General features: G+C 32.5%; 1 protein-coding gene across 4 annotated transcripts in view; it reads left to right on the forward strand.

The window, feature by feature from the left end:
• The window catches only part of Mhcl (Myosin heavy chain-like), a 366,371-nt gene that overhangs the window by 334,994 nt on the left and 5,735 nt on the right, over positions 1–25,642 (forward strand). For all 4 annotated transcript variants that reach the window (XM_076398159.1, XM_076398158.1, XM_076398160.1 and 1 more), the window contains 5 exons: positions 19,583–19,805; positions 22,309–22,445; positions 22,752–22,903; positions 22,963–23,168; positions 24,299–24,535. In XM_076398159.1, coding sequence (XP_076254274.1) covers positions 19,583–19,805; positions 22,309–22,445; positions 22,752–22,903; positions 22,963–23,168; positions 24,299–24,535 — 955 coding nt within the window. The remainder of the gene's footprint in view (positions 1–19,582; positions 19,806–22,308; positions 22,446–22,751; positions 22,904–22,962; positions 23,169–24,298; positions 24,536–25,642) is intronic.

Raw genomic sequence — 25,642 nt, forward strand, 5'->3', positions numbered from 1 at the left:
TTATTAGGCATTAATACTATATAATTAATAAATTTCTACTAACAAACGATGATTTTCAGTTACTTTTGATGAAACAGGACAAGGAATTCATTCGCAAATTCACACATATACACAAAACTCGACATTTTCCTAGCCTAAACCTATAACGTAGTTATTTTGGAAGATTCAAACTCTTATCATCAAACAAACAGTTTTGAGTTTAATGTCAGTGGAAATAAATGTCACACGTATCCATTTATAACATCGCATACTTATGGATAGTGAAATATGTTATAATAACTGGAAATTAATTTCACCACGCACACCTGCTATTCATACACTTATTCCTCATTCACTTTTGTTTCGAAAATTGTTACTATATACTTTATAAACTATAGCAACATGGACATGGTTGTTTCCGATCCAATTTAAATTAAATTTAACAAAAATAAGACCGAGAATGAATGAAATGAATGGTACAGTGGGAAAACTAACCAATAGGAAAAGGAACTCATACGTATACATGCTAGTGCCCATTGAAATCAGATAAAACGGCAAGAAATAACTGCCCCAACTATAGGATTTAGGGCCGCATACAATCTAACAATCGTAAACTTGCGTTACCGGTCAAACAATGTACAGTCTTCTCTGTAACTAATGAGACGCTTAAGTGCAGTTACCATAACTATTTACCGAATAATAAGAGGCTTTCCTTACGTCCGATAGCATATAAGTGAAACTGCAAAATAGAAAGGGTCTCTATACCGATCCATTCTGAATGAATATAAACAGGTTCGATTTATAATGTGGTTTAATGTTAGATATATCGCTATGATCGGACGACTAGATCTGACTACTGCAATGTAGCGTTATTTATGTTCCGATATATATCGACACCCACTGCGTATCAGAAAAATAAGACAAACTGGTAGATGTTGCAGTTTGTTCGGTCCAGATCGGGTGTGTTAAGATTTACCGGGTTTATCAATAAGTTGTTTTTTTGGTTTATAGGAAAAACGCATTTTTTAAGTACATTGCATATAACATACGCATAATATGAACACGTAACATATGCATAATATTTATGTATTAATAAGCCATCATTTGTTTTTTAATAGCTGCAATTGTTCGCGGAATGGATTCGAAGCGTCTGAATAGTTTCCGTCTTCGTCTGAATAGAAATTACTTTAATGACTTTGGAGATGGAAATCAACTTTTTATTTTCTACTCTAAAAGTCTGATGACTAGGGAAGATGTTTGATAACATTCTGATGCTCCACAAACCAAAACAGAACCTTTTTAGCTTTCTTCTTTTTGTGCTTCATTACACTTTTTTTGAAACATTTTTTTCTAGGGAAATGGAATTTTTGTCCATAATAATTTGGCTACCCATTCTATTATTTATCCGTTAGCATCTGTCAGCATAATATAACATAGCCCATACTATTAACTGTCAGTATCATTATATTGCATTATTACCTGACATTAAAAATATCTGTCGCGATATTCACTATATAACAAGAATCTTATATTTCATGTGTATTTTTAATTTCACCCCTGCCGTTGAAAATTTGTTCTTGAAAACCTACCTAGCTTTCATTTCGTTTTCAAGACTGTCAAACGACTACCTCGACATCACAATTTTGCTTTTTATTTTACCATTTATTGCGTACGTACAACGTGAATGCAATATAGCTACTGAACAACACGCAAAGTGAACAACACGCAAAGAATTGTAAGATTGAAGAGAACCAAATCACACGAACTTGTTTAATTTATAAGTGCATTCTTAACTTTAGCTTAAGTAGTTTTAATTTTAGAAATACATCTTGATGTATCAATCCCGTACTTGCACTGCTTGCCTATTAATGCAGAACAATAGTAACATAGTAAATTAATTTGTAAATTAAGATTGTATTAAGCATATTTAACCTAAGATGTAATTAATGAAATATATATTGTATATGTAGCTATTATATCATTTATTTTGATCTTTGCCTTATTTGTTTAAGAGCTTAGATTATTTTATTTAAATTTAAAAAATATTTTTTATTTTTAACCGTCTTCAAAAAAGAAGAGGTTCTATGTTCAACTGTATATTTTTATGTACGTTCGCCGATTTATCCATCAATTATGGGTCGATTTTCAAAATTCTTTTTTTATTCGAAAGAGTTCACTTCCAAGGTGGTCCTACAAAGTTTTCACATATTTTTTTTTATCCATAATAATCAGATATATATATGTATAATGTTATTGCTGAACTAATGTGAGGGAAGACCGGAAATGGCGTTCAATTTTAAGCTGCTTTTTAAAGCCGCCGTAGAAATATTGCAGGGAACTGCTTCTATGGTGTAGTGGTTAGAACGTTCAACTTAAACGATACGGTTCGTTTCTCGGCGGGGGCAACTATTTTTTGTTGTTGTTCAAGTATAGAAGATAGGTTAAATAAGGTTTTTGTTTGCTTTTATTTAGTTATTACGACCACTATGTGCATATTTTATTTTAATTTTAAAACGTATTTTGTGTTAAAAATCTAAGTTTGATTATTTTTTACTTTTTAGTGAGTCCCTTATTTATTCTTTGAAGGCGGTTCAGTTTTTTTGTTAAAATATTTTATATGCCATGGATTTAAAAGTAGCCCTACATATGTTAAAAACCTATTTCGTTTAACTCAGAATATCATTAAAACAAAAATAATTATTTGCTCATTGCTCTTAGAGCCGTGATAATTACCGTGACATCCACTGCAAAACACACGTGTATATTCCAATAACTCGTCCGCGTTACGGCCACAAAAATATCTCTAACGGTGCAAAGCAATATGCATAATGGAGGAAAATAATTAAAATATCTTCGCCATTCACCACGCAACATTAAACCATCCAGATCGAGAGATGGGAACGAATTTACCGTCGGTTTTACTATGAAAGAAAGCCGGCACGTCGTATGGAATTCCGAACGTGTTGCTCTTGTACTCGGAGAAAATCGTCGCCGATGACTTGTTTATTGGACGTCGAGAGAATCGTTGATGGACGCGCGTTTTACTAGAAAAGCGACTTTATCAATTCACGGAAACAAATGACTACTCGGGTCGAATAGATAAGTTCGGAACCAGAGAGTGATGAATGAAAATAAAATGATTCGATTGGTATTCATGATACAAATGGAACACTTAAACATAAAAAAATGTAGACGAGTTTGTGAACGAAATAATAATGTATAATGTCAGTCATATAGTCTATCCAAAGAAGTTTTGTATATACGTCAACTAAATTTGTGACGTTAAAACGTCGCAATGTTGCCGTATCATCAAGTTTTAGTGGAGTTTAGCTTTGACATACAACAAGATTCTAATCTAAATAAAATAGTTAAACAAAAATGCTGTTATCAAATATAATTTATATTAACATTATAATACATCTAATGCATATTTTATTGGATGACTTAAAACTACAAGTACACAATTTTAATAGTTTGGAGATTAGGGTTATGTTTGATTATACGACGGCTGTTCAAATATGATCGAGACAAATAGTCTGACATTTACAAAAACTTACAGTTTTTCTAGGTTTTTCCCCTCACTAGTTATTTTATCCACTTTTCCGGAAGTTTGTTGATGCTGGTATCGAAGAATTCCTTGGGCAACTCAGACAGCCATGTCCGCACAAACTCCTCTATCCCGTCGTCGGTGTTGAATCTTTGACCTTCGAGGGCTTCTTTTAGTAGTCCAAACTTGTGGTAGCCGCAGTATGATAAATTCGGCCTGAAGGGGGAGTGTTCCAGTACCTCCCACCCTAATTCCGATATTGTATCGAGCGTGAGACACGCGTTATCCTGGAGAAGAATCACACTTCATGCTAAAATGCTACTCCCTTTCAAGTGATAACCGGAGTTTGATGTGTGTTTTGAGAAGGTTAGAGTAGTATGCAGCATTGTTGGCATGTTGGGTACACAGGAGATCGACGTACAACTCGCCCCGCCGGTCTGATTTTACAAACGCAGAAAAATGTCCGTCTTTTTAACGCCTTCCCACACTAATGACAATAGGTTGCTCTACGGCGGTCAGCAGTTGACGTTCACTCCTGGTCGTAGCACGCGCGTGAGACATGCGCTCCCGACGAAAACTATGCCACACTGTTCATAAGGGACCCAGCTATCACATACGACCTTCAAAACATACATGCGCGCCATCTACAGCTTTTGTCTCCATCAAATTTGAACCACCCTCGTATTTAAGTTGGACTATTTTCCATACCAAGTTAGTTTTAGGCGCTTTTTATATATTTGTATTCACTGGAGGCCTAATCCATCTAATTAACAATAGTGTATCCAAGTAAGATATTTTATTTTCATTAGACACGTACACAGTAGTACGTATTAGTACAGTGTTTCATTGTAAAGGCGTTATCACTATATTTCTCCTTAGTTTGTTCTGTTAATACCTGTTGTTAATACCTCTCTAATGTATTTGCATAATAATTGCTTATGTATATTCTGAACAATTACACACATATCTACGCACATACATCTTTTACACGCTTCAATAATATTTCCTACAGTTATCATATATGAATTATATATTCACTTTTATGATGTCTTCTGTAATGGTCTCTGGCTAGACGTTAAACAGTAGGTCCTGTCCAGATAAAGCCTCGTCGATAAAAAGGAGTAGTATTATTTAAAAAAATTACTTATTCACAAAGTTTAATTACTTCTATAAAATTCATGAAATACTAATTCGAAAGGACGGAGGTCAGGCTATTATAATGGCCATGTCATTATCTATAACATTTATTCATTTCTATTTTGCTCTAAAAACACTGACACTGACATAATTGTGACAAATGTTTAAAGTTATTGCCTTGTTTATTTGATAGTAATCAGTAAAACAAAACAACAAAAGTTATTTAAATACTCTAGTAACACAAGATAGTAACCCCATATTTAAAATATTAAATTATTTTCAATGTAAAATCAATTCAAAGAAATCAACAATTCACGTTGTGGTAACCTTTCCGGTAATATAACACATGTGCCAGTCAGTTTATTTAAATAATGGGCAATTGGTAACAAACTAGTAGTTTTATGGGTTATTGATATAAACATGGTTGTAAAATTAATAAACTCCAACATTAATATATTTAAGTATTTTTTATTCACTGATCTTTTGAATGGTTCTATATATCATTGAATATTGTTTGATACTTATATGAGAAAATTAGCTAAAGCCTAAACAGAGCGCGAAAAAAACAAATTACTTTTTACCCAATATATATTTTTAACATATTTTATTGGAGGTCGTTAAACGGTTTTTCATTATATAAACTCCAAAAAATTTTATGATCTACAGGTATCTAAGAGTAATTATCCCTATTTACTACCTATATTTCTAAATTTATTTGATCCTAAGTAACTTTCTTTGAGATGCAAACTAATCACTACATAGTATAAAACAAAGTCGCCTTTTCTGTCCCTATATCCCTATGTGCGCTTAAATCTTTAAAACTGCGCAACGGATTTCGATGCGGTTTTTTTCAATAGATAGAGTAATTCAAGAGGAAGGTTTATATGTATAATACATGCATAACATACTAAGGCAACATTGCTAATTTTAGAGGTTTCTAACGTGATGTCGTAAATTAGCCTATTTTTTTAGGTTTATTTAGCAATTAGCAAAAACGCTGCCTAACCCTACGAGTTAGATCAAATTAATGTACTACAGTATTGTACATCATAAAAAGGTCTACAAAAAAGTCCGCGATGGTATATGTTTATCTTTTAGGGATAACCCACATTAACCATTTTTATTGTTTATTTTTTACGTGAGAAAATGGCTTATTTACGAAGCTATTTTAAGCAATACGGCATTAATCCTTATCGAATTAAATACCTTAAATACAGTGTGCAATTAATATAGATCAATATGGTTCCTTACAGCATGTAAATTAAACAAATATTTTCGGAGATATTACAAATTTAAAATTTGCGTTTAAAAATGTGTAATGTAATAAAAGTTGTATGAATTTAGATATTCCAAAGATAGCAGGAAATCTTTATAGTAAGTATAGGGGAAGAGGAATTGTTTTACTCCAAATTTAATGCGTGCAGGCCAAGGGCAGTAATGAATGAACCAAGAATACTGGATCGATTTTAATCATGTTTTCATTGAGTGACATAGGCATATATATTTTATGCCCGTGCAAAGTCGGAGCGGGCCGCTATGTTTTTATATACAACGTTCATATTTTTTCTGTAGTCTATTTAATTTAGTATCAGCATTGCACCCGTGCGAAGCCAGGGCGGGTCGCTTGTATAAACTAATTCATACTAATCTTAAACGCACTCTAATGTTTTAAACAACCTTTATTTTAGAGGGACAGGACTGAAATAACTTAAATTTAAGGAACTATAATCCATTCAATTCCAAAATACCAAGGTATAAAAAGTGGTATTTGTCAATAAATATATGTATTTTTTAATTGAATTCTAAATGTCACTGCAAACTAATCAATTATTGATTGTTTTGCGTAAAAGAAATCTTTATTATAATTGTATATATAATTTTAATTTAATTTTGTAACATTGCTAATTACCTACGACATGTTGTTGCTATTTTTTATCCTTACATTACGATGAAATCTCAACCAATTACGAAGTCTCTTAGTCGAGATTTCTGTTTTGAAACTATATCTGTCGGAAAAAAACACACATTAAAAGTTAAAAATGTACTTGGAACTATTCCAGTTATTCACTTTTTAAATTTAGACCGGTGGCTTAGGGACGATCGAGTATAGAAGCGACTTTTTTCGAAAAAAAAATGCTCAGGTGATATATTTGTTTCCGTGATTCACTGTAACTATTTTATTGGTTTAGTAGGAATACGTCTGTGACTACGGGAGAAACTATGCCACTCAATGTTTTGAGATCGTAACTTAGACATTGGTATTTTTAGATATATTTAAATTTTTAAAAGTTTTTTGTGTAAGTTTCTTTATTTAGTGTTAATTTACTTAATGTAAATTTATAGTTAACTACGGATAGATTCATATTTATCATATTTATTAAAACTAGTGATCGCTCTGATCATATTTCTTTCATAAAAGAGTAAAGGGAATAACTTAAAAATGATACGTTACTAAAACTTATTTTTACAGTATATTCATTGTATTTGATACACAATATTAATTAAAATAATAAATGTCTCTATATTAAAATATATTAAAATAACTCAAGACCTCAAGAGAATCTCAAAAACTAACCCTTCCTAAGCCGGCTTGGTGGCGCAGTGGTAAAGGCGACAGGACGGTCGTCTTACTATTGCGATACTCGCGGGTTCGAATCCTGCTGGGGCAGGTCGTAAATTTATGTTTTGTGATTGTCGTAGACAGGAGTGTAAAATCCAACAAGGAAAATGATCCCGGTCACGCCAGTAACCAGGCCGGGTAATACCGGCTGTCTTCTGGGATGATTTCTGAGTTGGTCACTCGGTAGGCTTAATGCCAAAGACCGTCGTTCGGAGCCCAAGTTAAGCTGTAGGTCTAGTCACTAAAAAATCCAAGAGGTTGACATGATTTTGAATTGTGAATTTATTTCTTACAGTATATGTATAAATGATGTTGTAGTATAAATAAGATACAAAGTTTATGACATTTTAAACCTCATCTGATCGTCATGGTAAACTTAATAAATCCTCATTTAAATCTAAGTTAATTTTTTTTAAAGTTTAACTAACAAGACAACAAGTTTTATGCCAATTTCCAACTTTATGCATCAAGAAACACTGCCTTTTAAGAGAATTAATTACAGAATTAATTACAGGGCTCCTATGTTTTTTTATACTTTTTCCATAGAGCAATTTGTTTTTACAGAATAGGCGTCATCTTTGGATATGACTTCTTTATTTGATATAAATCTCATTCTATTAAACATTCTTTTGACGTTTCCAACAGCCAGTAATTCCTGAGAACTAAATCTCGAATTCGTTCATTTTTATAATCGTTTTCATCTTGTGACATAGTGTAGTTTTGAAAATTACAAAAACTGTTTTACTAAAACGAGTGTAATTTTAAACTGTGTCATGAAATTTTGACGATTCACAAAAATTAAGAGTATATTCTTTTTGAGTCCGAGTAATGGACACATATTTTTTTCAGTGCGAGTTTTAAAGTAGTGAAAAGTCGTATTTATCGAACCAAATCAAATAAAATACCAAAAACTTATTTATTCATGATGATTATTAGAGTTAACATTTTTCCATATTTTATAAAATAACTAGAACATAATGAAAAAGAAAAATAGTTAATAAAATTTTAAAAAATTGTAGCTGCAATATTTATTGGCAAAATTTATAGTGGACAACACAAAATCGATAGGATATCAATCGATTCGGTAACAAGGACATACTATCTATAAATCCCGGCTAATAAGTGTAATACTTGGAGTAACATAGTGTGATCGGTTACATGAATTGGTCTAAATTTAGTCCCGCTGGGACTTGCGACTAGATATTCGACATAGATGCCAATGCTGGAACCTGCTATGCATTCTCGTTCTAATTTGCAGTTGAAAACTTGTATTTCGTATCGTATACGACAGAGAAATATTATTTAAAAGCGTTTTGGCATAGTTTTGAATATAAATGTTCAATTATCATTTAAAATAGCTTTGTTATTAGTGTTGTGACTTAATTTTTGAGGATTTTTAATCAATAATATTTCTTATAGAACTATCTTTGCTTAGTTATTATTAGCCTTGGGAACTATGGATTGTCTGGTAATTAACCACTTTGTACTATGGATTGTTTTACTCCACTACTTTTGTTCCACTAGTTTCGGTCTTGACTAGTTCATTCGACCGTTTTTCACGACTGATTCAGTCTACTAATTTTATGTAAAAATATGGTTTTATGTTATGTTTCTAATATTATTGCAAAAAAGATCGTGCATTAATATAGCAGCCTTTGGAAACTATAATTTTCAATATTATTTATTAATCTAATAGAAGAGAAAAGACAGGACAGGAGGAGGAATTTTGTTTATAACTAGTAAAATACATTTAACTCTATTTATCTTATTTTAACAACTATTAAATTTCTTTTTTGTTGACTTGTAAATTTTGTAAATCTCTCGATGTTTATTCGAACCTTTTGACTGTTAACTTCTTTCATTGAAGTTTCAGCCAATAATAATTTCGAGATATTCCTGGTTAGCGATAAAGATTATAATTTTATTTAAAACGTGTGTGATAATTAAATAGTTGACAAGTATTTATTGAGAAAATACGATATGAATATTTGGGGAGCATTATTCCATTCTTCTTTACAACCAAATCAAATATACTAAATATAATAATAATTCTACTTCATTCAAAATGAAACTGATCTTTGGAACATAATATAATAGCAGGGTTAAAAAAGCAAAAACCATTCCTGAATGTTCGTTGTGAATCGAATTCGAATGTGTGCGAGTGAAGTAGAAATAAACCAATTATATTATGTTATTGTTACTTTACAAATATAAATATTCGATGGAACATATTGAGGACATATTATCCAAGCAATTATCTTCGTCCTTTTACTCTTTCAAAGAAGGAATTCGTACATCTCCATCTGCTATTATAATAGGAAAAAACAGTCGAAGCGTGTATTTGACTGAAACAGTAATTACTATTTTCAATCGACTATTTTTTTTTACTATCGATTAGTTCGACTGTTTTGCGACTATAGACTGTTTAGACTGTTTTCAGTCGATAGTTCCCATCGCCAATTGTTATTCATTTTTAAGCTGATATTCTGATTTCTGCAGATATCACCAAATTTGTTATATAACAGGTTAATTGAAAAGTCTCCAGCCTGACATATAGATAGCGCTACTAGAATTAAATCCATATATTTTTAGTTAGCCCTAACCCTCAAAAGATGCGTGTAAAAATTTGACAGCTGTCGGATCATTAGTTTGTGAATTATAGCATTTTCAGTGAAGCAACTTTTGTTATTGTGAAAAAAATGGATAAAAAGGAATTTCGCGTATTGATAAAATATTGCTTTTTGAATGGAAAAATACAGTTGAAGCAAAAATTTGGCTTGATTCCGAGTTTCTATTTTCAAGTTTTCATCAATATTGACTATTACATAGTGTTATTGGATTGTTTGAAAAACGGCCGCATTTGAAGAAGAAAAAATGCTGTATCACTAAGACAATGCACCGTGTCACAAGGCAGTGAAAATGATGGCAAAAATCCATGAATTGGGCTTCGAATTGCTTCCTCATCTACCATATTCTCCAGATCTGACCCCCAGTGACTATTTCCTGTTCTCAGATCTCAAAAGAATGCTGACTGGGAAGAAATTTTCGTCGACTGAAGAGGTGATCGCCGAAACTGAGGCCTATTTTAAAGCAAAGGACAAATCGTACTACAAAAATGGTGTCAAAAAGTTGGATTGTCGCTATAATCAGTATATCACCCTTGAAGGGAATTATGTTGAATAAAAAAACTAATTTTGCCAAAAAAAAGTGTTTTACTGTGGTAGGTCGGGGACTTTTCAATTGACTTGTTACAACAAAATAAACAACTAACTTCATTTTAGAAATATTATTTATTGTTTTGTATCATTTGGTGCCATGTACATACCGATACCGTAGTTAAAGAAACTTCTTCGATATTATAAAGTGGAATGACAAATTCTCACATTATCCAGGGTTTCGAACTATTTGACAAATACTAGAAGAATTGGACGAAGTCTGGATATGGAAGAGTTTCCCATCTCATATCCAAGAGGGTCTTCTGTAAAGAGGTTAAGTTCATCCATCAGAGCTTACAATTCCTCGTTTTCACATTCGAAGTTGTACAAGAAGGCGATTGGTTGCTAACATTAAAATCACCACTATTTTTTATAAAATTTGAATCCTCGGAAAAAACAATAAATACTAATTATTTTAATAGATTAATATTTTTAACTAAAATAAATAATTGATTTTTGTAAAACTTGTAGGTACTATGTTATTTTTTAAAGTTTTTAATATGGATTGCGTGTCAACCGGCCTGTTACAGTATAGTGGGCTTTGTCCGAATGGTCGAGCACGCCGCGCTTTCCATAGACACCGTCCAAGTTTCAGTAGCTTTTAAATTTCCGCCGGTTAACAACTCTTTCGAAAACGTCACTTTTTCAGTTTTTCATTTCGAGTTATTGGTGTTCCTTTTTTATTTTTATTTTTCCTTTCGAATACGTTTTGATTTTAAGATGTCAAGCAATTCCTCGACGAGTTTAACGTACCGCTGGTGATCATTAACCTCGAAATATCGAACGAAACTGAAGGAAGTTACTAAGCTACTCACCTGTTATTTAGTTTTGTGAAAATAGTAGGGAAAATGCCGCACATACCGTCTACTTATACTCCGACGTCAAGGATATCTAAACCCTCTTATTTGGAGTCGTATCCGTCTTCGTACGACATATCGTCGTCAAGTGGTCGTTCGGATTACTCCCTGCCCCGATATAACACCCCCCATTGGAGTACTACGACGTCGGATTCAACCACCACCCTCCCATCAAGCCTTTCCGGATATCACCGGCGTTATACCCCGTTGGGTACTACGGGACTGGACGTACCAAGAGACCGAACGCCGGTTTCTTTCCAACCGAGACCGCTCAGAAGCATCAGCGTGTTATCGGACAGCTCCCGCAGTTCCTTGGGAAGATCCCCAAGTCCCACGCCCACCCCCACCTACCGGAGCCCCTACACTTCGACAACACTGCCTTCGAAACGGTATTATCCTCAGACGTATCACACCGGTTACTCTGATGACGATGACGATGACGATGTAGCTGACAAGGACGATTCGCCCGTCGTGTTCGATGCTAACCTGACCTTCGTGCTGGGTACCAAAGGAAAATTGAAACAGAGCGTCACGCCTGTACCAACCCCGCGAGAAACCAATCCTCCTCCGGATGCCTTATCCAATAAAATCTCGAATTTCCTCCAAAGAACCGATCACGTCATGGATGAGTGGAAACGAATGGGGCGGAAGGACGACGATCAGAACACTCGTCCGAGGAATCCCGCTGATAAAATCACGGGCAGGACCAGGAGCGCCACTAACATCATGATAAAAGGTTACCAGTTGTTTAGCCGAGCTAACAGCGTTTCTTCTCGTAATACCGGCACCAAGGAAGCCTCCGACGATTGTAATACCGAAGCAGAAATTGACGAGGTTCGTATAGCGGGTAGGCGAAAGGAAAATAAAACCGCTTTGTCTTAGAATCATCATGTATATGTTTGGCCAGTGTGGAAACTGAATAAAAATAGAAGAATATTTGAAATTCTCGGTGTTTCGTCAAGGGGGCTAGTCTCACAAAATTAGCATCAGTATTTTTGTACATCCTTCGTTTGTAAAATTGTAAAATTGTTGTAAGATTTCGATCAAGATTAGATCAAACATTGAAATAAAACCAAATCGAAAGATATTTCTGTATATAGAACCAAAAAAATATTCAGTGAGAACGCAAATAAGGAAGAGTTTTTACCATTTCATTAATTACTTTGAAAGATACAACTTATTGTCTATTCATTGCATTTTACACAGAAGTAGTTAATATTAATTAAAACTAATTAATTTTGACTTGAATATCATATCTTTAAAAAAGTTCTAATTTATTTTTATTGTATTTTATTGGGAAAAGTTTATATAATATTTTCTTACACGATTATACTAATGTATGTCGCAAAGAGACTACACCAAATGAGACAAGATGTGGTATATGACTGGTTTCTAGAGCACATGCGCCTTTAGATGAAACGAACATGGTTTGAATTTAGTTTGGTTATGTATGAGGTTTTCTTGATAGAGATGCGAATTTTGGTAGACGTATTGTCTACATATTATATTATTATTTATAATCTTGGAAAGTTCTGTAAAAGTTAAGCAATTTAAGAAATGTTTTGGAAATTCGCAACAACTCAAGATAAAATTAAAGTTACATCTATCGATATTTATTCTGTTGTTTAACTGATAAATGCTTTTTCTGAATAAATAATTTCAAATAGTTGATAATAGTAACATCATAGTAGTATATAATATGACACACTAACAAAAATTAAAGAAATAAGACAGATGAAGAGAAATAAGATGATGTTAGCATCGATTATATTTATATATTATTGATGTATATCCTTTGTATTTTGTTGTGAGTTTCAGATTTTTTATTTATTAGCTTTCATGTACTCTGCATACTGCTCTAAACACTTACAATATTATTAGCAATACATGTACTGATTTAGCATAACCTGGAAAGCAGTGTTCGATAATGACTCACTTAAGAGGATGGTTACATTGTACTTTTTAATTAGTAAATATTATCATAGAAAATAAATGAACCTATATATAAGTTGATACTAATTTACAGCAACAATAATATATAATTGGCCAAATTATGTTTTCAGTTTTTTTTTTCATTAACGACAAATATTTAGTTTTTTTATTGTTTTTTCTCGAATTTGCATACAAAAGGCAGTTCAAAACATTGAATTAGCAAATAAAAACTACAACCAAATTTGTTATCCTATACATCGTGTTTATTTTGGTATAATCTGAGTAAAATATAAGGCAATATCTCCAGTTAAAGCTATAACATATGATTTTACATGAATCATTTTCCAAAAAAAAAAACAAATTATATCCATCCATTTATTCGTGTAGTTCCATGTATGTAGTTTGTTATCTACGTCAATCATAAAATAGGAAAATACATCTATTTATCAACATTCGTCAATTTAATTTAACAACGGCTTTCTTTCTTGTCCTTGAAACAAGATTTCAAAAGTCATAACACGACGTTTCTATCTCGTTTTCTTGCTCCAGAATTAGTCTTGCCACTAATGCTTGATGTAGGAAGTTATATGTTTAATTTTCGTAGTTCTTCGTTTATGATCCTTAACTATACATTTCTTTTCATTTTATATATATAAAATAACAGCGTTCTACAAATAGTGCCTTATTAGAATGAATGAACATTTTTAAAACATTAGTAACACTTATCATCTATTAAAACCACATCATAATTAACTACTACATCTAATATGTTCTCAATTTATTAAAACATCTTCATATATATATTATAACAATGTAAATACTCTTAATTATTTAGCCCTTGAGACATAACCTCTCATATATTCGCTTTCTTGTTTTTGTTGTCCGATATAATTGATATTATTATTAATTTAAATATTGAATGAAATGCATTAAGATGAGCACCAATTATACGACCAATAAAAACAACATTTTCGCTTTCGTGTTTTAACATGTCAATTACTCATTGTAGCTTATCATTAAATTTAACATGTTAGTTTATTGTTTAAGTTCTAAATATAATTTTAGTGTGATTGGCATTGAGACCAAATTGATGTTTGTGTTTATTTGTCCTGTTAATCGTATTAAACGTTTTGAAACTCCTAATATATTGTTTTTTTTTGCTATACTAGTCATAAATAATGGTGTACAGGTTTTGTTTTGTTATTTTTGCGCAACGTAATGGGCGTTTTCCGCGTAGGTTTGTTTAGAAATGCCGCTGAAAATCTGGCACTGAAAAACAAGCGTTCTCTGTTGCATCAGTGATTGACGTTTTGGGGTTTCTCAATTCAATTTCGTTTCTCATTTGTTTGTTGGGATATGCTTTAATTTAATGTTTATTTATATCTGTAAAACTCATGGATATTCTGTTAATAAAATAATCACATTGTTATTTTCAAAATGCAACCATCTTCAAACATATTAAGCCAAATTCCAATCTACGAGATATCTTTATTGTCGTCTCTGCCTTTAAACTATATTTTAAATCTAAACCTTTTTTGCATTTCGTAGACCCTAATCTTAATATTAGCTTCACTTTATAATAAATTAGTTTTTGTATCCAATCATCCTAAAAGACTAAGTTATTCATACCATTTTTTTCATATGTATTTTAAAATACGCTTAAAATTAATTTCATTAACATCCATAATCAATTAATATAATCATATTTAATAGTGAAAAAAAATTCTTGCTTTGCTCCGAATGAGAATCTGATACGAGGGTTGTCTTTTATATTTCGGGATTATGATACACTTTGTTTATTAGTGCTGATGTTTCCGTAACTTCTAAATGTGTTTGATTTAATTTTTCTAACAAATGTTGACGCAGATTAGCTGAATATAATGGATGATTTATCGATATTAATTATAGTGTTAGCTCGCTTATTGTTTCAGTAAATACTGAAAGTGCTTAAAAAATGTTATTTGTATTTCCAGTACGCCTACAAGAATGTAAAGTCTCATAAATTCAAATGACTTTATAGTTTTAGTTTCCTAACAAGACCAATAAAGCTTCTGCAATAATTTACGATATTTGAATTAGTTCAAAATACATGTTCTTGAAAAAAAGTGATGAATATTTCCATTCCTCTTTTAGCTCTAATTCCTTTAATATTAAAAGCACCTCGTATATGCGAATTTGATACTCAATTTGATTTCATTAGTCATCAGTTCAAGAGATATTCGGATACTGTACTAAGTGGTTCAATAGGTTCATGGAAATGTAAAAGTAATCTACGGCATCTTAGAGTCAGAGGCAAGTCAGAGGGAGCTAAATGAATGAATAAATTGGATGTTGAAAGGAAAAGGTTTTCTTCTTCTGCAGACTAGATCTTTTTCATTGATTCTTTTTACAAAACCTCAGAATAATACTATGAGTTTATTAAAATAATCTAGCAACAAAATGTCTTTTGCAGTTCGAAAAAATACTTTCTTGTTCATGTTTTCTATTGTTTTGTTGCTGACGATTTTAAGAATCTAGTCTTAATAAACAATCTTCAATTAATATAGTAAATTAAAGTCGAGCTTGTATTTATTGAAGTTAAATCTGACTTTGGTAACTGAGTATGCACCAGTAATTATATAACTCCACCACGTTGGGCCAATGGTAACATATTGAGGTTAATATCGCAATATTTTTCTTGGCTCTGGACCAAATAATAAGTTAATTATTTACAAATAGCAGGAAATCATCTAGCGCCTCAGTCTTTTCTTTTTGGCACCACCGTCCATTTCTCTCGGCTGCTGCTGCTGCTGCTGTGCGTTCTATTTTTCCCGATCTTATTTATAGGCTTTTGTTTTAACATAATGGTGCTGGGCCCGTTTGTTGAATAACGAACCACTTGACTGAAAGATTTATGCGGTTTTTTATTTCGGTCATATAAAAATTGCGAATAATGAAAATAAACAGGCCGTCGTTGTGTTTTCAGGTTCGGCGTAAATATTTTAGAAGGAACGGTTTTAAATTGATTTTTGGCTTTGAAACAATTGTTATGAAAGGAAATTTAATTCATATATTAGGTCTGAAAAATTATTGATTTCTTACAGTGGAAAAATGAATTTATTTAAATAAAATGTGCCATTGTCAAAAATCTGTTATTTCTGGCTGAAAAAGAGTAATTTTCACGGGTTTCTCTTGAATTCTATTGAGACAGTTTTGCAAAAATGATGAAAAGGTCGTTTGCGTAAACTTGGCGTAATTTTGATTTCTAGCGATCCACGTAAAGTTCCCAAGGATGATCTTTGATATATGAAACGACAGATTACCCCCTTAATTTGATATATAGCCCGTCCGATGGAACATTCAATGCATGTCATCAAAATTCATGACGTCGCATGTTGCCACATAAACTTTGCAAACTGCAATTGACGGAAATCAATATATGCGAAGTCTATCTATAACATGCATTGACTGTTTTATTGGACAAATTATATCTGATATATCAGAATGTTCCGAAGAATAAAATTTTCAACATCTTTCAACAAATTGCAACTAGGCATTGACTAATGTTTGTTATAATGTTTTTTTTTCAAAATTACTGATAGCAAAATCATTGAACTGAAGCTGATTTATCTTTTGGATTAATATTTCTAGAAAAGGGGTAAAATAATTTATTGCAATTTCATCATAAGCCAGCGCAGTGTTTTTCTTTTGTTGTAATTATATTAAATAGCTTTTTTATTACTTCTCCATTTGTACATCCAGCTATATTTTCTCTAAGTACATCAACCGCTAGTGAGTCAATGAAGTAATAACAGCCGCCATATCAATTCGCTTAATTTCGATTTTTAGCAATCCACGTTAAGTTCCAAAGGATGACCTTTAGCGCATATTGGTCTTCTGTAATGTATTACAACGTTCCAAAGAATAAAATTTCATCAATATCGAATTGCAACTAGGCGTTGGCCAATGAATGAATGAAACAAAATGACTGATAGCACAGTCTAGAACTTAATGCGTCAAATATCATTTTTGGGGGTTGATATGACTCTACGTGGTCCAGGTATAGACAATCGTAAAAAACTGTATGTCTCGCTATCCTTGGATTTTAAATTTCGTCATTTTAAAACTCCTAATCAGTTCTGTTTATTAACTCTAAAGCTAAGATGAGAGGAAATATTAGATTTCTTCGAGGTTGTATTGGAAATAATGTGATACAATTAAGATGTGGCAATCAGTTCACAGTTGAACAATTACAGAGACAGATTGCAATTGTCTGGATATATCTGTGGAATAAAGGATAAACAAATTCTTCACAAACTTCACACGTCACATAGCAAGACCAAACCAAAAAAAAAAATAGCAATAGAAAAAATAGCAAAAGCTAAAAAACTACTGCAAGTAGTAATCGGCGATGCACAATGTTGTTTTACTGAATTTTATTTTAAATCAATTTAAAGAACGCTACGAATTAATTTCAACGCTTAATATATGCGCTCGCTAAGTCTGCATCTAATAATAATTTACGTGCCAAGGTTTTAGGCCGCTAATCCAACACTTTAACGATTTTTCGTTACGAATATGCCAATTAGATTGATTTAAATTATCCGATACGCTGTACATTTTCATTTCTACATATATTATACAAGTGTTTGGGCTTTTTTTCGTGATAATATTAGAGTCAACATATGTATCTAGTTCTAAAATGTTTGATTATTAGTAAACCAGTTGCTAACTTTTTTTTATTGGCGCATATATTACGAAGGTCTTTAAAGTACTGTAATTAATTGTATTAGTTTATGAATGTTTTCAAGGCAATATGGGTGACCTATTGCTTAACACAATGGTTATGGCCATAAATCATTATGCCGATGTTTTATATGTTTTTTAATATTAATATATATTAGAACTTCGGAGATGTTGTGATGTTTATATACATATCCAACCATTTGGAAGGTTCTAAGTTATTCTGCTTAGTTTGTCCCAATATCTATTAACATTGATAATCAGTTCAAACCAAGATGAATGTCGAACTAAAGACTTTTTACCTATTCAGTGAATTATTGTTCTATTTCTTGTATCTGGTATCTGTTTTTCTTGAAACCATTGAAGCCAAAAATATATAACTATTTTTATTTGATTACTATTTTTATTAAATGATTTGATCTTTATTAATTATAATATAGCTACTGTATATATATTTAAAATTTAATTTATTTTAAAAACGTAAACATTCTAAAAGTAAAAAACTACACGTTATCTATCTAAAAGTCCAAGCAATTGTACAAGAATACAATTTTTGTAAAAATTTTCATGCACGCTAATTCAAAATTTCTTCGAATTATTTCAATATTTTTTTCAACAAAATATAAAACATATTAAAGATTGTTATTATTTCTGAAAATCCATTATATATAATAATATAAAGAGACTTTTGTCAGAAATATCGCTAATCTTTCATTGGTTAAAACATCTGTTTGCAAAATCGAGATCAATTTTATTTTGAATGATCATAAGAGAGGCAAGAATGTTAGAGAATATAATTTTTGGAATAGCAACACCATAATAATTCGGTTGACAATTAATAATTTGAATTCATTGCTGTATATATATATATATATATATATATATATATATATATATATATATATATATAATTATAATTTAAATATAGTGACCCACGTTAAAAATCTTCCCAGAAGACATCCGGTCTTACCCAGCCTGGTTACTGCCGCGACTGGGATCATTTTCCTTGTCGGATTTTACACTCTTGTCTGGGACAATCACAAATATTAAACAATCACAAACATCAATTTTACGACCATGCCTCAGCAGGATTCGAACCCGCGACTATCGCAACAGTAGGAGGACCGTCCTGCCGCCTTTACCACTACACCACCAAGCCGGCTGAACATTACAGAAAAAATACATATTGATATTCTTTATCACTCAATTTGTAGAATACATGTCAAAACGTCATGGCATTCCAAGTATTAGCTAATAAGTTACAATGTTTTTAGTGAAGACACTTGTTTTAAAACAATAAATAAAAGTAATCTTAGATATTGAGTCCAAACAGCGGCTTCATTATTGACAGGTATGTTAAAATGCAAATTTCGCCACATTATTTTAAAGTCAACAACCCCCCCGATGACTATTAGCGCTATTTAGTGGTGTTCTCTCGAAATAAAAGTGATTTCTTGTATTGTTATATAAAAAAAAGGCTTTGTAGGAATTTTGGAGTTACTGTTGTTAATTCAAGCTTCTAAAAAATTAATCTTGGGTAGACCATTGTATCTAACTGGTGCCTTTCTTACAGTTAAGCGAAATGACCGCTGACTTAGCCGAAGAACATTCAACGTCTACCTTGGCGGCGGAACGACTGGATGCCGAAACCTCCGAGAGATTACGACTAGAGAAAGAACTGACGGAGTCCAAGCAAAAGAACAAGGAATTGGCTCAAGCCTCCGAAAAACTAGAAATGGAACTGTTGTACGCGAGATCCGACTTGAACGGTATTTCCGAAGAGGATGAGGATGGAAGTAAGTTTAAATATATCGGTTTTTGTTCAAGAAACATTAACTTTGAGCGTAGAACATAATTCACGTTGATAACAGTAATTATATTTTCCGGTTTGTAATTTTTTTTTGTGCCTATACGTGGATGGTTAGAATTGCAATGCGTTTCGAGATTATTATTATCTCTTGGTAGTATATATTTAATTACAAACGTCTTTATTGGCTTAGATATATTAAGACGTAAGAGTAATTAAAAGATATTTACCATAACTATTACAGTAATAACTGTATATAGTCTCTTCAAAACAACAGTGAACTCACGCCATTTGAATTGGTGACGTCAAAACGTCGCAATGTTGCCGCATCAACTCAACATTACACAATATTTCTCCGTAGTTTGTTCTGTTACTACCTGTATACATCTTTCTTGATAAAACTATATTTAATCACTGCATTATCTCTAATGTATTTGCCATACCTGTAAAACAGTTAGTATTATTTCTCTCCTCACACATTTTAACCAAATGCTGATGTATATTGTGAACAATTACACACATATTTGTGCACATAAAACTTTCACACTCTACAAGAAGATTTCCTACACTTAAAACACACACAACAGGCACACAACTCTCATTAACATTACTGAGTAGACTAAGAAATGGCCAACAAAATTTAATTTTATGAGTTCTAACAGCTAATTACTTGAGGCATGACACTGGATGTACTTGCATTAATACACAAGCAAGGCGAGTACGGGATTAATACATCAGTATGTATCTCCAAAATTAAAATAGAACCAAACTACTTAAGATATAGTTAAGAATACACTTATACACTAAACAAGTGGCTTGGTCCGACTATCGAGATGTATGCCGAGGTATTTAGCTGATTCTGCTTGATGAATCGGACATTTTTAAAGTAATATAATTAGGATTATGTCATTTCGACGCAACTCAAAATTAACATGGACAGATTTGGGGCTATTAAGCTGTGTTTTAGTCTGTGGTCTTTGTAGATCTTGTTGACTGTAAGTTGTATTTTTTCGACAGTCGTAGGCGGATATATATATTTTTTGCCATGATATCTGGCCCATCGGCAAATATTCCAAGTACTGTTTCTTTTGTTGTTGGAAATGTTAAAAAGAAATGAGCAGAACTTTGTATGAAGCTCAGATGTGGTGGTTGCTTGGACGATAATCCGGATATAACTCCACAATAAATTGTTATTATACGAACAAAGCTTGAATATTAGGTGGTTCAATTGAAAAGTCCCCGGCCTACCACAGTAAAACACATTTTTTGACAAAATTAGTTTTTTTATTCAACATAATTCATTCAGTTACGTCGATCATCTCTTCATTCGACGAAAATTTATTCCCAGCGAGCATTCTTTTGAGATCTGAGAACAGGAAATAGTGGCTGGGGGTCAGATCTGGAGAATACGGTGAATGAGGAAGTAATTCGAAGCCCAATTCATGGATTTTTGACACGGTGCATTGTCTTGGTGAAGTGTATTTAGATGAGATGGTCGTTCCTTTTTCAAGGTAGCCAATGAAAATTATTTCATGCGCATCCCAAAATTCAGACGCCATAACTTTGCCAGTGGACTGTTGCGTTTTCCCACGCTTTGGAGCGGGTTCATCATGTGCAGTCCACTCGGATGACTGTCGATTGGACTTCGGAGTGAAATGATGGAGCCATGTTTCCATTGTCACATATTGACGCAAAAACTCGGGTTTATTACGCTTGATCATCTTCAAACACTTTGCACAGAGCCTTCTCATACTCACATACATACATATTCATGAATGATATGATGTACACGTTCAGTTGATATCTTTAGAGTGTCTACTATTTCATTCAGATTCAATTTACGATCATTCAAAATCATTTTGTGGATTTTTTAATGTTTCCGTCGGTAACAACCGCCTTTAGGTGTCCACAGCGTTCACCGTCTTCGCGGCTCATTTCACCACGTCTAAACTTAACATACCAATCCTTGATGGTTGATTTTTCTGGGACAGTATCCTGAAACTTTGCATGAAGCCAAGTTTTTGCTTCAACTGTATGATCCCAACCTACGAAAAGAAATTTCTTCGCATCATTGTTCACGTTGTTCATTGTTGTCATCATTGTTCAAGGGTACTATGAGAAACTGGTCAGCGAAGAAATGAAACGGTTGGCAAAAAACAGCAAGAAAGATTGCGTGAATATAAAATCGCGGAAGTACTATTGATTGCTTGGCTTACCAGAAGGTTGAAAAAACAAATAACCTTTGAACTAAAAATTTATTTAATTTTTTATTATTATATTATTTAGTTTCAACTAAATTAACTAATATAGTTAAATTATGTGTGAAAACTGTTCCATAGTTTAAAACTATATGGAATACACCAGTGGAAGTACATCTATCAAATGGTATTAAAAAATATATATTAAAAAGTTGTAGTTAATAAATGACGACATTATTTTGATAACATTTAAACATAATATCTATATATAACGTTTTTTGTCCTTTTGTAAAGGTGAGGGTGACGGAGTTTATAAACAGAGATACGAGAGAGCCATCAAAGAGTTAGAATTCACGAAGAGACGCCTGCAGCAACAACATGAAGACGACCTGGAACAACTAGTGGGTCTCAAGAAACAATTGGAGAAAAAAGTAAGTTTTTTTTCAGTGATAACAAGTCTTCTTACCAATTATTCATTTCGTTAAAACGCCCTGTTATTACGTTAAAACGATTATAAGGAGGATAACAGATAAGACGTCGTCTAATAGATAACACTGAATACGTAATACAGCGTACGTTTGTTTCGATGAAATTATTTACATGGCGGTATTAGTAAGATTCGTCCTTTAAATCCCACACTGATAACAGAACAACGCTTCCTATAAAAATTACGATCACTCAACATTATTCGTTTAGTGAAACTCATTTCCTATTGTCACGTTTTGTTTGTGTTCCAGTTGTCTGATGCTTACGAGGAAGTGGAAGAACAGCGTCAAGTGGTCGGAACATGGAAACGCAAAGTCCAAAAGCTGAACGGGGAAATGAACGATTTGAAGCTTCTACTAGAAGAGCAGAGTAGCAGGAACAATTTACTCGAGAAAAAGCAAAGGTGTGTTTTTGTGTGTTGATTCAAATCCGGTATAGTGTACCATGTCTTTGTGTCTTTAGGAAATACGACTCCGAAGCTTCGATACTACAAGACGAGCTTAAAAAAGAGAAACAGGCCAAGGATAGGTTATGTAGAGAGAAGGAAGTTCTTATGGCTGAGAAATATACACTGGAAAGCACAATGGCGGATGTCAGGTTAGAGCTGGACCTGAAGGAGGAGAAACTATTCGCTTTACAAAGAGAGTTTGATGAAATTACTTGTGGAGGTAAGTTAACTTTTAAATTTTGATGTTCTGTATTTAATTTGCTGATTATCTATTTTGCGTTGGTGTCAGTTCTTTGGAAGACACATCTTATTTTTTCACATTTTCTCGTTCTTATTTTCTCAATGCAATGTGTCTAGTCTGTATAGTTTCATGCTATATTATTGACTTGTAATCAGATATACAGTTATATCATTTATAGCAATTAATACTAATTTTTTTATTCATTAAGTTTAATGAAAAATTAGGATCAAAAATTGATTTATAATGATTTAATATTTGAAAACTTTTTATTGTCGAAAATTTAATGTATGATAAAAAACAAAAAGACAACATCAAGACAAGTGAGTCATTCACAAACATCCATTTTTCAACGCAGAATATATCAATTGTTTTTCGAAAAACTACTAAAAATATTACGTAACTTTCTGAAAACTTTAATTAAGTACCCATTTTCTTAAAGTAATTAAAAACGTTTACGACTACATTTTACAATTATTTTAGATAACAATACCGAAAAATTACTAAATTTAAGGAATTTTTGAAATAGTGAGGTTATTTTAAGAATTTTAAAATGCTCAACCTAACGTTCAAACCGTCAACAATAACTATTCTTGTACCTTTTAGCAGGGAATTAGTTCTTAGGATTGTTTGACAACAATTCAACTCGTCATTACGCTATATTCTCCTGATTTGTCTTCGTTAGTTTTCAGATTATTTTCTAAGTTTCAAAAACCGAAAAGTTAAAATAAAATGCTTGGATTCATGGAGGATTACGTTGAGTGAGATGAAAAACCTTTCACACCGTCACCTTTATGTTCTATTTCAATATAATTTTGATTATAATAGTATAAAACATAAATTCTGACAAAAGTATTTTTTCACAACAGCTGATTCGAAACTTATTCGTTATTTTGTAACAGACGACGTAAATTTCTGTCAAGGCATTTATTTACAAATAATTTGACCTTAGCACTTAATTTTTGCGTTTCATTAACTGATCAATTAGTTTATATAGGTATGAAGCGTGGGATATTACATAGAAACATTAATATTACAATTGGTTTAGATCACTGCGTGCCTTGTCAGCGCTGAACGACTCTATTTCCATTCATTTGCGTCTTGGTTTACAGGTAAAACAGAAGAAGAGGTAACACTGTTACGAAAACAGAAAATCGACTGCGAACGACGCCTGCAAGATCAAGAAGAAGAACTGGACGAGCTGGCTGGACAGGTCCAACTGCTCGAACAAGGCAAGTTAAGATTGGAAATGTCGCTGGAGTCCATGAGGAAGGAAGCGAAGAAAGAGGCCCAGTTAAGGGAGGAAGAACTGGAGGAGGTTCGTTGCAACACCCAGAAAAAAGTTAAAGGTCAGTTTATCATTTCTTTTAATTTCAATAGTTTTTAACTCTGTGTACTTATTCTAATGCCCTGACTTTTGAATAAAATAATAAATTGATATTCTAATACCACCTACATACATTTCTGGCTTTTTTAAATTAATTACATCTTACATTAGGTATGCTTAGTACAATCTTAATTTAGAAATTAATTTATTACTACCATTCTGTTCTACTTGATTGGATTAATACATCAGTATATATTTCCCAAACTATCATATAACTAAACTATTTGAGCTAAAACTAAGAATAGACTTATACACTAAACATGTTCGTATATTTTGGTTCGCTTCAATCTTCTGATTTCCTTCGTGTTGTCCAGTAGCTGTAGTAGTAACTATTGTTTCCGCTTTGCTGTGATTTAATGATCTTATTTCATGTTTTAAGGCGACATCTTGGATAACTTCGTATGTCCATTTGATTTTAAGGTCATCGTGCAGTTCCTCGTTGGTTACGTAGCGATAAGCATTGGTAATTAATCGTAGAACTTTGTTTTAGGTGCGTCGGATTACTAGTTGGTTTGATATCTTAGTGCAATCTCATCTTTACACCCTATAGGTCCAAATTGGCTTTATGATTGACTGATAAACCAATATCTTTGGTTTTAGGTCATGTTGAGAGTAACTTCCAACTAACCAGTACTGTTACTTGACTTTGAGTGTAATCTGCTCTACCAATTGTCTAACATGGTGTTTCCAATTTAACCTACCATCGAGATGTATTCCCAAAGGCTTTTAGCTGATGCTGCTTGAGGAATCGGACATCCGTCAAGTGATATAATTTGGTCTTTGTCGTTTCGCCGCAGGGCAAAATTAAGATTGACAGATTTGGAGCTCTTAAGCTATAGTTTCCAGTCTCTAGTCCATTTGTAGATCTTGTGGACCGCTACTTACACTTTTTCTACAGCCTTAGACAGAGATACATGTTTTGCCATGATAACTGTGTCCTCGGCAAATCAGTCCCTTCATGCGAGACTTCAAATTTTCTTTCAAGAAGAATTACTGTCGACTGCTAATTCGTAGTAATTCCACGAGTTCGTAGTAATTAGACTGCTAATAATTAGTAATTCCACGGTAG

This window comes from Rhynchophorus ferrugineus, unplaced genomic scaffold (assembly GCF_030347505.1).
Source record: "Rhynchophorus ferrugineus isolate W39M unplaced genomic scaffold, kcgeb_rfMv2 rfM3, whole genome shotgun sequence".
In the NCBI taxonomy this organism is placed as follows: domain Eukaryota; kingdom Metazoa; phylum Arthropoda; class Insecta; order Coleoptera; family Curculionidae; genus Rhynchophorus; species Rhynchophorus ferrugineus.